Source organism: Chlorocebus sabaeus, chromosome 25, assembly GCF_047675955.1.
Source record: "Chlorocebus sabaeus isolate Y175 chromosome 25, mChlSab1.0.hap1, whole genome shotgun sequence".
NCBI lineage: Eukaryota > Metazoa > Chordata > Mammalia > Primates > Cercopithecidae > Chlorocebus > Chlorocebus sabaeus.
In genome coordinates this window covers 26461443-26477275 of record NC_132928.1, presented here as the reverse complement: position 1 = coordinate 26477275, position 15833 = coordinate 26461443, and the positions used below count along the sequence as shown (strand labels likewise).

The 15833-nt window shown below is 51.1% G+C and overlaps 1 protein-coding gene across 8 annotated transcripts in view; it reads left to right on the top strand.

The window, feature by feature from the left end:
• The first annotated feature begins 254 nt into the window (after positions 1 to 254).
• The window catches only part of PPFIA4 (PTPRF interacting protein alpha 4), a 53962-nt gene continuing 38383 nt past the window's right edge, over positions 255 to 15833 (top strand). For all 8 annotated transcript variants that reach the window (XR_496482.3, XR_496481.3, XR_496480.3 and 5 more), the window contains exons 1-2: positions 255 to 3004; positions 15002 to 15634. Coding sequence is in view for 4 of the 8 variants with exons in the window: in XM_073011630.1 (XP_072867731.1) it covers positions 15401 to 15634 (234 nt within the window). In the remaining 4 variants the exon portion in view is untranslated. The remainder of the gene's footprint in view (positions 3005 to 15001; positions 15635 to 15833) is intronic.

Below are 15833 nucleotides of genomic sequence, written 5' to 3'. Positions count from 1 at the left end.
CTTGCAAGGTAGGTGGTATTATTCCCATTTTATGGTTGAGAAAGCGGAATTAGTGATTATCCTATAACACCAGTAAAGGCAGAGCCAGGATTCTGACCCAGGTCTTTTTGTTATACCACAATTTTAAAAGATGAGTCTCATTTTTCTTGTGGTAGATGGTGGTAAAAGGGTAAAAGGCAGAGTGTACATAGATAAAAAAAAAAGTAAAAGGGTGAGTGAAAAGTTGATTGTGGTATACCTTATTCTAATCAGCCGAAAAAGTATAGAAGATTGATGAAATGACCTTTTAAATATGTATTTCTAAGTGAAATGTAAAACCAAGAAAGCTATTTCAGGAAAGATAGTGACACTTTCATTGAACTGTTAGAAAGGCATTTATTATGCTAAAATGTCATTAACAAAATGCATTGCATGTTGAAACCAGCCTCTTGAACCATAAGCACTTAGCGACTTTGCTCTGCCCTGTACTGTGCTGCTTCTGCCGTCATCCTGTGTGCCTACAGAAGCCTGGTCTTCATGCGGAAATGCTTATGTCCTCCTGTTCAGATGACTCCTGTTGTTCAGGTGTACTCTGAGAAGAGGATCACAAACATTTTTCTGTTTTGCTAAGAGGAAAACCTTGCTGCTTGTCTCTCCTCCCATCCTCCAACATCCAAAATTAACCAGTGAGCTGGATATTACCTGGATATTGCCAGGAGGTGGGCATTAAGACAATATTTTTTAAAAATGAAAATCTTGTGGAGGAGAATCTTTGAGGCAAACTGCTAAATTTGCGGGTTTTTTTTTTCCTTACCATCTTCCCCAGGAATATTCTTAGAAAGCATATGCTTAATTTTGCTCCTAACAGCTAACCTTATCCCACGTTGAGGGTGGTAATAAAAGAGTGAGCCTGGGTCAGTCAAAAACAGAATTTGGGCATTTAAGTGATAACAGACAAAAAACCTAAGGACAATGAGCACTTTGCAAATCTCTACAATGAAAAGTTGCCTCTTTGAGGCAGGAGGAGAGAAGCACAGTCCCTGCCTGGTTGCCTGAACTAAAGATGCCATGGAGCAGGAGTGTCTTGGTGCATTGTTCCCCGCTTAGGAGTACCTTTAAAAAGGGGGTGAAATAAATTTGGCTTAATAATTGTATTCTGACTCAGCTCTGAGTTTTTTGTGTCAAATTCCATGGTACAGTGACAGATACAGTACTAGATACTGCCTCAGCTCTCTTCTCTCAGCATAATATTGACAAACACTTGGTAAAATGTGTTATCAGTGTATCTTGGCTTCAGCCTTCCTCTGCATTGACTGAGTTGCTGTTTCTAGCATGATGCATGCTTTGTTAGTGACAGGACGTGAAGTGTCTCAGGGATTTCCTTTTGGTGAGGACCCCAGACCACCCAAAGAAGAATTGGAACTTTCTGGACTACAGGTTAAAAACAGCTTTATAACTTAACATATATATGTTGTATATTACATATATATAAATATATAACATATATATATATAAATATATACCGGGATTTTGCTCTGTCAGTCAAGCAACATAAATTGACCCTTGAACACTGTGAGAGTTATGGATGCAGACCCTCTCACACAGTTGAAAATCTGCTACAACTTTTGACTGCCCCAAAACTCAATAGCCTGCTGTTGACTGGAAGCCTTATTGATAACACAAACAGTTGATTAATGTGTATTTTGTATATGTAGTATATACCTTATTACAATAAAATAAGCTAGAGAAAATGTTAGGAAGAAAATCATAAAGAAGAGAAAATATCTTTACTGTTCATTAAGTGGGTCATCATGTTGAGCAGGCTGACGAGTAAGAAGAGGAGGGGTAGTCTTGCTGTCTCAGGGGTGGCGGAGAAGGAAGAAAATCTGCATGTAAGTGGCCCTATGCAGTTGAAGGCTGTGTTGTTCAAGAGTCACCAATTTAGCTTCACTTACCACCCCTCAGATCAGAATTACCCAGATTTCCCTGTCTTCGAAGAGACGCAGGGAAATTATGCCAAATGGTGAATATATAGGGTGGAAGTTAAATGAGAGGTTGTATGTGTCATTGATCTCAGCTATGGCATTTGCTGCTGATATAGAACATGCTGTGTATATATCTATAAATACATACACGTGAACACATTGCATGTATATAAAAATTGTTCACACTTTTAGTGGTGCTTACTGGGTATTGGTAAAGGATTGAGTAGGCACACTGTGATGAAACTTCACAAAGCAGATGGAAAAGATGCATTAATAGCCACAGGGGGCAGGGTAAGGGAGCAATTCAGGAAAATGGAGAGGCTTAGCTAAAATTTGTCAGTCAGTAATTCTGGCATTTGAGACTTGTTTTCATACTATGTATATGTAATAGACAAACCATTTTGTAGTAACAGTGTTAGAACAGCCAGGTGCCTGAAGGCAAGCGACACAATTCACTGAAGTGCATACTACAGATGTAGTATCTGGATATCAAGTTTCCCCAGTTAAAAAATGAGTGCGATCAAAGGAAAAGCAAGTAATGGGCAGGAGAGAGCAAGTGTGAAAGGTGGCAAACTATTGACAACAATTACAAGGCCGAGACTAAGGCCAATTTAGGAAACAGGCTGTTAGACTCGGAACAGGGGCGAGTTAACAGGGAGGGGGCAGAATGTTGGCAGCACTCCTGTGACCTGAGACCCTCCTCCTGCAGGGTAAAACCCTGGCACTTTGCCACCTCCGAGGCTGAACCAAGATGGCGCGCAGCCTCAAAGCGGCGCTCTCGTCACGTGCCGGGACCGGAGGCGCTTGGGGGCGGGAGGCGTGGCCTCGGGCGCGGCAGCCCGGCCCCGCCTAGGGGGCGGAGCCCGGGGAGGTTGTCCACGGAGGAAGGGGGCGGGGCTTCCCGGCCGGGCGTTTGGGCGGTGGAGGTTGCAGCTACCTCGGCGCCGGCTCGGTTCTAGGACGTGTTGGTCTGCACCGGTCGGGGGCGGCTCCCTGCTGCCTCCGAGCCTAGCTGCCTGGCCTTCGGCATTTGCAGGCAGGTGAGCGCCCAGAGCTTGGACTGGGGTAGGATGCGTCTTTTCCCCACCTCCAACTCCCCTCGACAGTTTGGGGAGGGGTCTCATCTATCGTGCCTCAGGAAACAGCCCTTTTTGACTCCCCATGTGCTGTCTCCGGCAGGCGTCGGTACGGCCCCCCCTGCCGCCCCTCGCCAGCCTTTGCGGTGCCCTGTGCCCTTGGGGGTGAAGATGGGGGCGATGCCCGATCTGCGGGGAGGGCGTGGGGTGCGCCCTCTGCTCAATCGGCTTCGGGGGAGGGGGCCGAGTTGGCGAGTCTCCCGGTGGGAACGGAGCAGACTGCGCCCCCATTTCCCCTCCAGGAGAGTCAGAAAAAGCGCCTCTCGGCTCTGAGGCTAACCCCACTCCTTTGGGGACGTGCTTCTGAGGAGCTGAGGTCTTCGCTCTTCGCGGGGGTCTTAATCCTTCCCGCGTTCCTCATAGCACCCCTGTTCCTGTTGCTAGCTCTCCATTCCTCGAACTGCCAGCCTTAGTCTGTGCCAGAGATGCCCCCATCTCTGCAGTGCCAGGGCGGTGGGGTGGAAGGAGCGGCCAACCCGAGGCCTGGTGGGGGTGGCGACAGGGGTGGGCGCAACAGGAAAAGAGGGCTGGAATAGAGGTGCCTGAACTGGGAGGGTGGGAGTGCGGTGCTGACTTATGTCCACGCAGTAGGGATGTTTTCTAGCACAGATTTTGAGGTTTTGATGGTGGGTGGGAAGAGAGAGGTCGGGTTGGAGGACTTGGAGACATGGTGTAGGTGGTTTTTTTTGAGAAGGAGGAGGGATCCAGGACAAGGTGCCACTAGGCGCTGATGTCACCTTTGAGGAGAGGTCTGGTAGTTTCTATCAGAGGAGCGGGAGAGTTGAGGCCGTTCTGTGTGGAGAGCAAGTGGTTAAGGAGCCTTTGCTTAGCAGGGAGATCCCCTCCTGGTGTGCACTTAAGGGTCCTCTCAAGGAGCCAGGTTCCGGGGATTTCCCATAGTCCTTTCCAGAGTTGTTGGATCTGGTACCTAGTACTTTGTTCAACATCCAGCAAACATTTATTGGACACCTACTATCTGCCGGATACTATGCTCAGTGCTAGGTCTTCTGAAGGCAATTTACAGCCACGGAGCAGCTGAAAGGTACACATAATAGGCACACATAGTAGGTATTCTGTTAACACCTCCCTCACCCCCCCCCCCCATTCTGTTACATTACTGTTGGATTAGAAAAAGAAAGAACTGTGTCCACGTACTTTCAAGCATCTGTCTGAACTAGACTGTAGCCTACACACCCCCTACCACTATTAACAGGCCAGGTAGTCCCAGGGAAGCTGCCTAAGCAAAAGGGCAGCTTGAATGATTTTCCTTGGTTATTTTCTCAGATTTTGTCCTGAGGTTTGAGGAGGCTTCCTGGGATAAATGGTGTCTCAAAGTAAGGAGATAATGAATGACAAAATAGTTATTGGGGGCCAAGAATGTCCTAGACACTCTGCGTTGTGGGAGACGCCATCTCTGGAAGATGGAAGAGTGTGGGGGAGGAGGGTGTGGAAGGGAATTCTTATCCAGTGGGGTTGGGGTTTGTGCTGCTGAGCATGTCATGATGTCAGAACTGTGCAGTGCATGAGGTCTGACTGCTGGGCTGTAAAGGAGGGCTGGAGGGGCAGGGCATGGCAGGCAGCCAGGCTCCTGGGTCTTGTCTCTGAGTTGATTGCTGAAATCTTAGAGTTGGAAAGAGTTGTCAGGGATGGCTTGTAGTTCCTCATGGAGCTTCCGAGGATGGCAGAGCTAGAGCTAGGCAAGAGAATGAGTAGTCAGGCTGTGGTGGTGATGAGGTGGGGATGAAGGCTCAGCAGGGCCAGGGAGCTGGGTGCTAAGGGGGTTTTAAGATACGGGTGGCTAGCCGAGGCCTTCGAATGCCAAGGACGTTCTCCCCTGGGCTTTAGGCCCTACTGTGTTGGCTCCATAGGTGAGTTGCTGTAGAAACAAGGCATGGCAATTGAGTGGTATGGAGGGGTGTGTGTGCGTGTATGTGCACACGTGCTTGTGTGTGCACATGCGTGAGTGTGTGTGTTTGTGCTTGTGTTGGAGAGGAGGAGTGGTGGGGAGCAGGGAGGATTGAGGGAGTGAAAACTGCCTCAAAGTCTGGGTCCCACGTAGGGAATTGAGAGAAATGGAGGGGAGGGAGTGGGGTCAGAGGGAGGGACAAGTGTATATTGCAGCCACATGAAGTCACCATCTGTCCCCCTCTGGCCTGCTAGCTCACTGACCTATAATTAGCTCTGGAGGGCATACGGTGCTGGCTCACAGGAGCGTGGCACTTCAGGTGGCCAGCAGAGTGGAGGATTCAGAGGGACCATGGTCCTTGATGTACTGTGGAAGGGGCTGCTTCTAGGGGACCCTCTGCATTTGCTGTACTGGGAGGGGCCTGAGGCAACTGAGAATGTCACAGGGACAGGGCTGGTGGGGGAAACAGCAGTGGGGGAAGGAGCTCTAAGCGAGGATGGCAGGAGACTCCAGGGCTGGGCTGAGCCTGAGGCCTCCCCGCTTGTTGCCTGGCTGCTGGCACAAGAAGCACGATTGCTGCCCAGCTCATTGCTCTGCTTTCAGAGAGGCTCGGGTGCTGCAACCTCACGGCCTCCTTCAGGTATCTCCATCCCCCGAGGTGAAGTCAGCTCTAGCATGTAGTAGCCACCTGCCTTTCACTTGGTGATTGAGAGGCCTTGGCTGGGGCTGCTTCGTTTTGAGAGAGCTGGAGGAGAAGCTGCCACCAGTTAATTCAGTTGGTCAAACTCCAAGTGGTGTTCAGCACTGACCCCCTGACTGTGCCAGAGACTGAGTGTTTGGTCATGTGCTTCTCTGTACTGCTGTCCAGTGATTACATGTGTATCTGTGTTCTCTCAAGTAGCCTGTGGACTTTCTGTCTTACATGTCTTTTGCTTTCGTAACAGTATCGGATGCATGGAAATCACTCAGTAAGTGATTGTTGGATTGAATTGAAGAAGTCTGTCTTCTGGTCCCGAGTTCCATGAAGCAGGGCCTCCTTGCCACTGGAGATATTTAACCTGGAGCAGCGAAACCTCTGGGGACCCAGGACACTGGTGTTACATCCCTGTGGGGGCATTAGATGCCGTGGGCAGTAGATGAAGTGAAAACTCCCCAGTCTCTCATAAAGCATGGCAAATGGGTTTATAACCCTGAACAGTAATATGAATGTATAGTATGGTATATATGTATTTTATATTATGTAAATATATACTGTATATATTACAGTGATTTTACAAAGAGTACATATGCACAATATAATTTTGTAGTAAAGTGTCAGATGAAATAGCCGATTTGATTTTAGAGGCCTTTATTGCTTATTTCACCCAGCTATTAGAGTTGAATGCTCATAAGTTAGAGATCTACTTGATGTGCCTTCATGGCCACTGTCTTCAGATAGATAACTGTCATTTCAAAGAGAGATGGATTTTCCATTCAATGGAAGAAAAAGCTTCCTTAGAACGATGAAACCTTCCTCATTTGATAGTGAGCTCCTTGTTCCTGAAGGATAATCAGGTCAAGACTGGGCTGCCAGGGATGTTGTGAAAGAAACTCCCACACAGGGTGGGAGGTGGCCTTTGTGACCTCGGAGAGCCCTTCTGAGTCCAGCTGTGGGGTGAGGCTGGATGGGAGAGGGCCTCGGCAGCTGCTTCAGAAGATGGCTCTCCTTTGGCCTAGAGGAGCACTGCTGGGACTGGAGGCCTGGGGAGTGGGGCCGGGCCTGGAGCTTTGCCTGAGCTGTTCCGTGAGGAGTGAGCATTTTGGGACATGCAGGGGGGTGACCCCAGAAATCTCATGGACGTGGAGGCCTGGGCTTGGGAGATGGTGCAGTGCATCCCCGATGGGTGGGGGTAGGTAGAAAGTTGGGGTGGCCCCAGTTCCATGACTTCAGCTCAAACTAGGCTAGTTGTGGAGCGCCCCAAATTTTTGGTCCTACTTTGGTGCAGAGCACCTGGAGCTAGTGGAGCTTTCATTCTTTCAGTATCACCCCATCCCTCCCTCCTCTCTCGCTCATACCTTCTCACACAGGTTCAAGGCCACACATGGACTTACACTGTCTCATGACCACCAATACACTTTCATGATCACACACGCATACTGGCACAAGCTCTCACAGCCCCCATGTGCTCCTGTGAGCATGTGTGATGTTATGAATCCCAGGTGCTTGTGCATGTATGACCATACACATTTACTGTCATGGCTGTGTACCCACATGTGTGTTCTCATGACCACAATTATATGCAGTCATGAGCCCTGATGTACTTATGACCACACACATCTACACACTGTCATGAGTCTATACACCTACTTGCTCTCATGCTTATGCTCTCAGGACACCATACTTATGACCATAACTTTACACACAGACATACACACAACATACATACTCTCTCTCTCTGTCCCTTTCCCCCTCTCTCTCCCTATTGCCCACGCTGGAGTGCAGTGGCATAATCATGGCTCGCTGCAGCCTCAACCTCCTGTGTTCAAGTGATCCTGCCACCTCAGCCTCCCTATTAGCTGGGACTACAGGTGCATGCCACTATGCCCAGCTAGTTTTTGTATTTTTAGTAGAGATGGAGTTTTGCCATGTTGCCCAGGGTGGTTTCAAAGTCCTGAGCTTAAGCAATCTCCCTGCCTTGGCCTTCCAAAGTGCTACTGAGCCCAGGGCTTATGCCCGAGGTATGAACTACTACTGTGCTGGCTTCTCTTCCTTTTTGCCACACATATATACCATGCGTTCTCACGATGACACACACATTCTGTTGCATGAAGACACATGACAGCCCCCCATTCTCTTTTCATACTGCCCTCCACTTCTGTGACCACATACAAATGCACATTTTGTATGATGCCTACATTCCTCCCTGCAGTTCTGTACTCTGGACTTTTTACACCTGGTGCCTATTAGCACTCTGGACCGTCCTCTTCTCTGCTCTGCGATGGCTCCCTAATCTGATGGGTTGTTCTACGAATGCAGTGACTTTGAGGATCGTGTTTAATATTTGTCCCACATGGATCCCTAGTTTTGAAATATTTTTATTCTCCAAATTTGCTATGCTTATTACTTTGTTTCTTCTTCTGCAAACATTATTTGAGGACATTTGTGTTGATTAATGGCTCTGATTAGCAGAAGATGCCTAGAATTTTCTCTGGGAATGTACTTAATGATGTAAGTTTAGCAAAAGCTGTGTCTGTGTTCGGTGGTGCAGAGTCGTATTTTGGCTCGGTAACTATATGATCTCTATTAGATATTTGGAGTGTGGAAAATAGTTGGTTGGCTCCTGGTGTTACTTGTGTAGCATTCCCAGGGTTGTCATTGTGGCACTGATGTACAGCCTTTCTGAGAAGGTTTTTTTTGTTTTGTTTTGTTTTGTTTTTTTAGCAGGGGCCTTCTGTAGACAATATTTAAACTAGGGATTTTCTAACCTCTTCATGGACTTGGAATCCTTTTATACGATTGAAACCTTAATCAGATGTCCCATAAAACGGACAGATTTGGAGTTGATAGGATTAAAGTAAGAAAAGGCAATTTAGAGCCTTTTGAATTTGTCACACCTCTTCACCCTCCTTTTGGCCCTGGACTGCCCCTAAAGGTACTTTGTCATAAAGCTTAGCTTGCAAACCCCAGTCTTAAGTTAAAGAGGTAGGTGTGATGTCTATAATTTTGGGTATTTCAGAAGAGGAACTATTTGCGGGTGGGAGCTCAGAGGCTTGTAGTTCTCCCTTCCCCGCTGGTTTTTTTTTTTTGTTGTTGTTGTTGTTTTTGAAATAGGGTCTTACTCTGTCAGGAGTAAGCAGTGTGATCTTGGCTTACTGCAGCCTCCATCTCCTAGGCTTAAGTGATCCTCCCACTTCAGCCTCCTGAGTAGCTGTGCCTACAGATGCATGCCGCTGTGCCCAGCTAATTTTTTTTTTTTTTTTGTGGAGAGGATGTCTCACCACATTGCCTAGGCTGGTCTTGAACTCCTGGGCTCAAGCAATCTCCCACCTCATCCTCCCAAAGTGCTGGGGTTAGAGGCATGAGCCACCATGCCTGGCCTTCCCCATTAGTTTTGACATTAGTCCTCCTAGGGTGGCAATGACAAGGGTGACCATATGGCCAGGTGAAACCTGTGTTCTGGTGTGATTGTTAACAGTGGTTTACTGTCTAAACCATGACCCTGTAGACCAAGAGGGTCCTGGTTTGGACAGTAAGTTCTGTGCTCACTCAAGTGATAGGCCATGTCTTGGGAAGAAGTGGCCCATGTCTAACTCCTGGGGAGCAGCTGGAGAGCTGGGCTTCGCAGACTCAGGCCCAGGGGAGCCTGTCTGAACAGATGCTTCCTTCCATGTCCCCTGAATGAGCCTGGCATTAGGAGGCTGAGTGTATTCAGAAGCTGGTGCTAACCTGTGCTTGGGCAGCATTTTATACTTCTCAGAACTGTTTCATGTCTGTTACCTCTTTGAGCCTCATGACAACCTGTGAGAGCGCTAGAGTGTATTGTATGTTACAATGTTCCTTTTCCAGACTTGGGAACCTGAAGCACAGAGGGGTAAAGTCTCACTGCTAGTCGTGTCGGGGGCCCAGAGAACTGGATGCTTTTGAAGGGATCTGTGGCTAGCAGTGGAAACTCTTAAGTAGGGCTCTTCCGAGAGTTTTTTCGCTGGGAATGGCTTCCTGTAGCCAGAATAGATGTTTAATTTTCTTATTGTAGTTCATTGGGCCCAGACTTGAGGCGCTCTGGGAGCCTAGGGTGCTGAGAGTTCATTAACACTTACGGAGTGTTGCTGGGTGCTGATCTCAGCACTTTGTGTAGGCTGACTGTAGACATCCTGTGTCCCAGCTGTCTGAGGTGGGTACTGTTATCATCCCCATTCACAGAGGATATGGGGAATGGAAGCTCACAGAGATTCAGGATCTTCCCAGGGTCACCTGCATGGTCGGTGGGCATGACAGCCTTCAGAATCATCAGCTGCTCTGGAGTCTGCCTTTCAAGGCAGGAGCAGCCCCCATCTTGCTCTCAAGAAGGTTTAATTTTCAGACCGAGTGTGGTGGCTCACGCCTGTAATACTAGCACTTTGGGAGGCCGAGGTGGGCGGAGAGCTGAGGTCAGGAGTTCAAGACCAGCCCGACCAAAATGGTGAAATGCCATCTCTACTAAAAATACAAAAACAAACAAACAAACAAAAAACAAGTTAGCCAGATGTGGTGGCGGGCGCCTGTAATCCCAGCTACTCAGGAAGCTGAGGCAGGAGAATCACTTGAACCTGGAAGGTGGCCATGTCAGCCCTGTTTTGGAGTTCCCCTTCTTTGAAGTCAGTCAGGGATGGACTGCCCTGGAATGACTGTCAGCACAGGTCTGTTCAGTTCCATGTGTGTTAGGGCCCTGTGTTGGAGGACTCAGAGATGGGTCTACAGATGAGATGATGTAAAGTAAGAGAAGTCCCACGAACAGAGGTATAACTAGAGGGCAGCACTGGCTCAGCGGAAGGCAGATCTCACACATTGGAGGGATCAGAAGAGACTCCATGGAGGAAGTGGTGTTTGAGATGAGCTTAGCAGGGTGATCTAAGCTCATTAGACCAACATGGAAAGGGAGATGAGAGGCAGACCAGTGAGGAGCTGGACAAACAGGAGCTATAGGTGGGCCCTGGGAACAGGCCTCAGTGAGCAGGGCTAGGGAAGGGCTAGGGAGCAGCAGGAGAGGAGGTGGGGCTGGATTTCTGGAGGAGAGGATGAATGAGGGCCAGGCTTCTGGGGGTACAGAGCTGGACAGGGAAGAAGGAGAAGCTTCTGGGCAGCCTGAGGCATGGGCAGCTGGGCTGCAGGCCCACAGCAGGGAGAATGTCTGAGAGTCCCAAGGATGAGGGCTCCCAAGAGTGTCTGTTTCTGCAGTGCCTATGGGAGTCGGGGGCAGTTGGGGGGGAACTCAGAGAAGCTGCCTACAACTTGGTGTGGAACCAGCTAGGGGCTGGGAGCAGAGATTTGGGTGCATGGAGGACGGGGCCTTCCAGGGGCGCCTTTCAGTCACCCATGGCCTCATGACCATCTTGGCCGCTCTGCAGAGGCCTTCCACCAGGCTGGAGGAGGAGAGGGACAGGGAAGGCCGAGGGGAGCTGTCCTCCAGCTGCCATCACCCTGATGAGGGTGGGGAAGGTTTGTTGGAGGAGACATGAAGTCTGAAGGGGTTGTCTTTACCCTCTCTCTCCTTCCTCCTTTTTCTACCCTTCTTTGGCATGAGACAGACGAATTGAATCCTGGTTCTTCATTTCACTAGCTGTGTAGACTTGGTTACATGACATTGCATCTCAGTTCTCACTTCTGTGAAATGGGAAGAAAAATTACATCTTCCTTGCAAATAATTATGAGGATTAAAATAATTCATACCATTTGGAAGCACAGTGCTGGGCACATGGTAAATGTGAGTGACTCATGGCAGCTCTGACGACCGTTATTTTTCTGGAAGACCCCCGCCCTCCCCATTTCCTCAGATCCTCCCCCGACCTCCAGTTGGACGGGTGTCTGACCCTCCCCTTTTCCCTCGTAGCTGCCACCTGGAGGCTCCATTTTTGCCGAGCTGAATAGCCCCTCAGATGCTCCTAGCAGCCTTGCCCTGGGCTGTGGTCTCCGCAGGGGCTGGCAGCCTTGTCCTTGTCCAGCTCTCTCTGTGGCCGGGCCTGCCATCTGGTAGGCAGGAGGGAGCCAGGCCTGTGTGTGGCGCCAGCCAGAGCAACAGACCCAAGTGCCCATCCCTCCTGTGTGTTAGGAAAAGGTGGGGGTGACTTTTGGGATGCCAAAGAGGCCCCCAAGTTGCCTCTTCTGTGTTTCTGAAGGCCCAAGGCCTACTTTTTGTCCAATCTCCCACCCCCCACACACACACTCACACCCACTCACTCTTGAGCCCTCTTCTGCTGTTTCACAGCCTGCCCACACTCCTCCCCAGCAAAGCCCCTTGCAAATGCTTGCTTTGGGGACTGGCAGCTTTCGCCTCTGAATCAGGACCTGTGAGTGTTACTTAGAAATTGTGCGGGAGTTGAGGAGGCTTCTGTTAGGCCGAGATGATAATTGCGCTATTTAAAGATGGCCCTGGAGCCAGAAGGAGCCGGAAGGAGCCAGATGCCCCACGTGGCTGTCCTGGGGCCCCCTTCTGCTCACTGTGCCTGTGCAGCGGACAGGACAGGGGCAGGAGGTCCTGGACAGTTATCTCAGGGGCATCTGCCTGGCAGTCCTCTTTGGGCTATCTCCAGACCAGCTCTACATGATGCCATTTGGCCAGGGGAGGTGGAGTTGCTCCCTGGCACCTGGTTTAGAGAGAGGCCAGGAAAGGGCTAGTGAGAAGAGAAGCAACCAAAGCCAGCTTCTCAGTTGCTAAAATGACCAGGAGGATTTGGGGAGGCCAGGTTGGACCAGATAGCCAGTACCTCACAGTGGGCAGCCTGAGGTTCTGCTCTGCCTTCCTGAGAACTTCTCCAGTCCCTTTCCTGTAAGAAGCTTTAAAAACTCCACCCACAGGCGGCCAGCACTAAGGTAATTCACACTTCCATGCAATCACAGGGTGCTTTCTACTCTTCATTTACTGCCCAGCCATGATCTCATCCCTCTAAGGTAGGCAAAACCAGGGTTGTGGGTTTTGTCTTATAGCCAAAGCCTCAGTAGGTGGTAACAAGCCTGAGGTCACCCAGCTGGTCTGTGGCAGGACTGTACCCTAATCTCCTGAGTCCCTGCTCTGGGCTGCTTCCTACATGCTACGCTGCAGGCTGCCTGGGGATCTGCCGGGCTGGGTTCATTCCTGGGGTACCTAAACTCCTTCCTGGCACACTACAGTCTTCTCCAAAGTTAGTCTTTGCCACAAGGGGCCACTTCCCCAGCCTAGTCTTCTCTTTTGGCCTCTCATGGCATCTTGGTGTGTGTGGAGGGGTGGGGTAAGATGGGGGGAGGGGGCAGTGTGCCTGGCTGTGGATGAACTTGGGGAGGTAGGCTGGGGCCATATGGCCTTTCAGTCTCAGGGCTGGAGCATTTAGGCTGGAGGGGCCTGGGCATGGTGGGTGGGAGAATTGGAGGAACGGCTGTTATCAGCCTCAGGGAGACGGCAGCTCTGGACAGACTGGGGCAGCAGCCCCTCCTCTCCACTCACAGCTGCTCTGAGGGGCAGGGAGGTGCAAGTAGGCTGCCCTGGGAGCAGCAGTACTGGGGAAAGGAGGGGGCAGACCAAGCTTCTACTTTTTACTTCTGTAGCCTTCTGGGACCCTGCCCTCCACAGTGGCTGTCTGGCTTGGGGAAGGATCCCCTTGACCAGAGTTTGTGTCCAGTTTCTATGCATGGGAGTGTGTATGTGGCCACGTGTGTATCTGTCCTAGGTCTCCGTGTTTCTGTCTCAGTGCATGTGTGTGTGCACGCCCACATGCACGCCCACATGCCTGCTTGCACTTCTGAGCCCCCCTGGGAAGGGCTGCTAGTGTGAGCTCTGAATTTTCAAGCTGGTGCACTAACTTTCCTTGGATCTAGACCCCGTGTTGCTCCCCAGTCTCCCTCTTCCTTTTCCCTATTTCTGCCTAGAGCATTAGTACTCTGGGGAGGGGGTCCAGGTAGGAGAGGCCAGCCCTTCCCCTGCTGGGTTCAGTCCTGCCACAGGCCTGTGCAGTGTCTGACCTCTCACCTCACACTGGATCCTGATGCTTCCTGTCCACCCTGACCCTCCTAGTCTGCCTGTTATTCTCATCCTGAGGGTGGACAGAAGGCTTTCCTTGTGTCTCCCATAAGATAAAAGAGAAGGAAAGGAGGGAAAACGTCATTTTTGGGCCACCTCCAGTGTGCCCATTGCTGTGCTGGGGGCTTCACACCCCTTCTCTCCTTCTACTGGGGCCTCTGAAGACAGTCCTCCCTGAAAAACGACTCAGGTGGTAGCTTTCTAATGTGGACAGGGAGGTTGGAATCTGACTGTAGGCAGAGAAATCCCCAGCTGCACGTGGCCTTTCTTGTTACTTCCGCGTTACTTCATCGCTGGCTTCCGTTGCTCTGACCATTGGGCCCCTGTACCAGGCTCAGCATATCAGCAGAGCCAGGCTGTGCACATGCTAACTGACCTCGCTGGTGGCTTCTGCGGTGTCAGCAATGGGTAATGACGCCGAGGGAGCAGATTCTCAGCCATGATAGGGACCACACTGTAGCCTCACCCTAGGAGAGTGGCACCCCGCACCTCTACATCACCCCTGGGTTCCTTTCCATCGTTCAGTCCCTGCTCCGATGCAGAGGTAGGAGGCTGTGAACTCAGAGTCCAAGCCTGCTGTCTGCCAGGCCTGTGTACTGTCCTCCTTGGCAAGTTTTGGAAGCGGGGAATGACTTGAGCCAGAGCCTCCTCCCTGAATTATGGGCAATGTAGCAGGGCAGGGCTCTGTGCCTGCCCCAGTACCCAGTCTGTGCCTCTGCAAACCCTTAGCCATGTTGTGCCAGTGTCCAGGGCAGGAACTACTCTGCCCCTGTTTCCTATGACCCCAAGAGGTCCAGCCTTTAGGACTCACAGCCACTCCCACTAAGAGTCTTTCTACCCATCTGCGTTTTCTTGGTTGACTTAAGTGATGGGGAAAAGGTTGGGGGTGGCACAGAGACCCTATTTCCTCCCCTCCCACCCCCAGGTCTCAAGAGGACTCTGGGCATCCTGCCGGCTGCTCCCCTGCCACTGATTGAATCATTTCTATATTTGGCCAGTGAGCCACGTGGGTAGGGGAACCACTGCCACTGTGACTGCACTTCTGACAGCTGTGGAGAGCAGGGGGAGGCAGAGGCTGGGCAGTAGGCATGTGCATTCCTTGGGAGAATTAAGGAGGTGCCATCAGAGTGAGTAAGCCTGGAGAAGGGGCATGCGCCAGCACCTCCCTCTCCTCCACTTTCTAGTTCAGGTCCTGTATCCTCTGCTCCACCCCCACCCCGATGCCCTTCTCCACCCAGTTGGTACTCACAGCAGTCTCTTTTCCCACAGACACACTGCCCTCCAGAAACGATGGGTGTCGCTAGATCCAGCTGGGACTCTGCCAGCCTCAGGCGCTCAGTCTAAGAGAAGGGCCATCTTCCAGCCCTGCTCTCCCTGCCTGTCATGGCCACATTCGGCTGCTGTCTGCATGTCTGGGGACACAGGGCACCCAGCCCCAGCCCTGAGAAGTTAAGCCAGGCCTTCTGGCTCAGTTCCACAGGGGCACTCCAGACCCCAGGCCCCTTTCAGAGCAAAAGCAACTGATGCTATGGGAGAAGCCCCTGCCCACCTGTCCACTCGCCTGGCACTGCCCACTCTGAGACCCATGCACTGGGTTCCCCTGGAGGTGCCAACCCTGTGAGTCCCTCCCTGTCCCCTGACGCTGAGAAGGCCCTGCCCTCCCCCACCATGTGTGAGGTGATGCCCACAATCAATGAGGGGGACCCCCTGGGGCCCCCTCATGGCGCCGATGCCGACGCCAACTTCGAGCAGCTGATGGTGAACATGCTGGACGAGCGGGAGAAGTTGCTGGAGTCTCTTCGGGAGAGTCAGGAGACCTTGGCGGCCACGCAGAGCCGGCTCCAGGATGCCCTACATGAGCGGGACCAGCTCCAGCGCCACCTTAACTCCGCCCTTCCCCAGGTAAGGCCCTAAGGCCTGCGTCTCTCTTAACCCCTTTCCCTCCCCTAGCCCTGCTAGATCCACTGGGCCCTCAGCTCCTCTGCGTCTATTTGCATATCAACAATTGGAATTAACCAAGCATTTACTCTCCTTCCTCTCTCTACTTGAATTCTTTCCCTGTCACTTCCAAGCTCCTCAGTCTGGAATTGGTTTCCCCTGG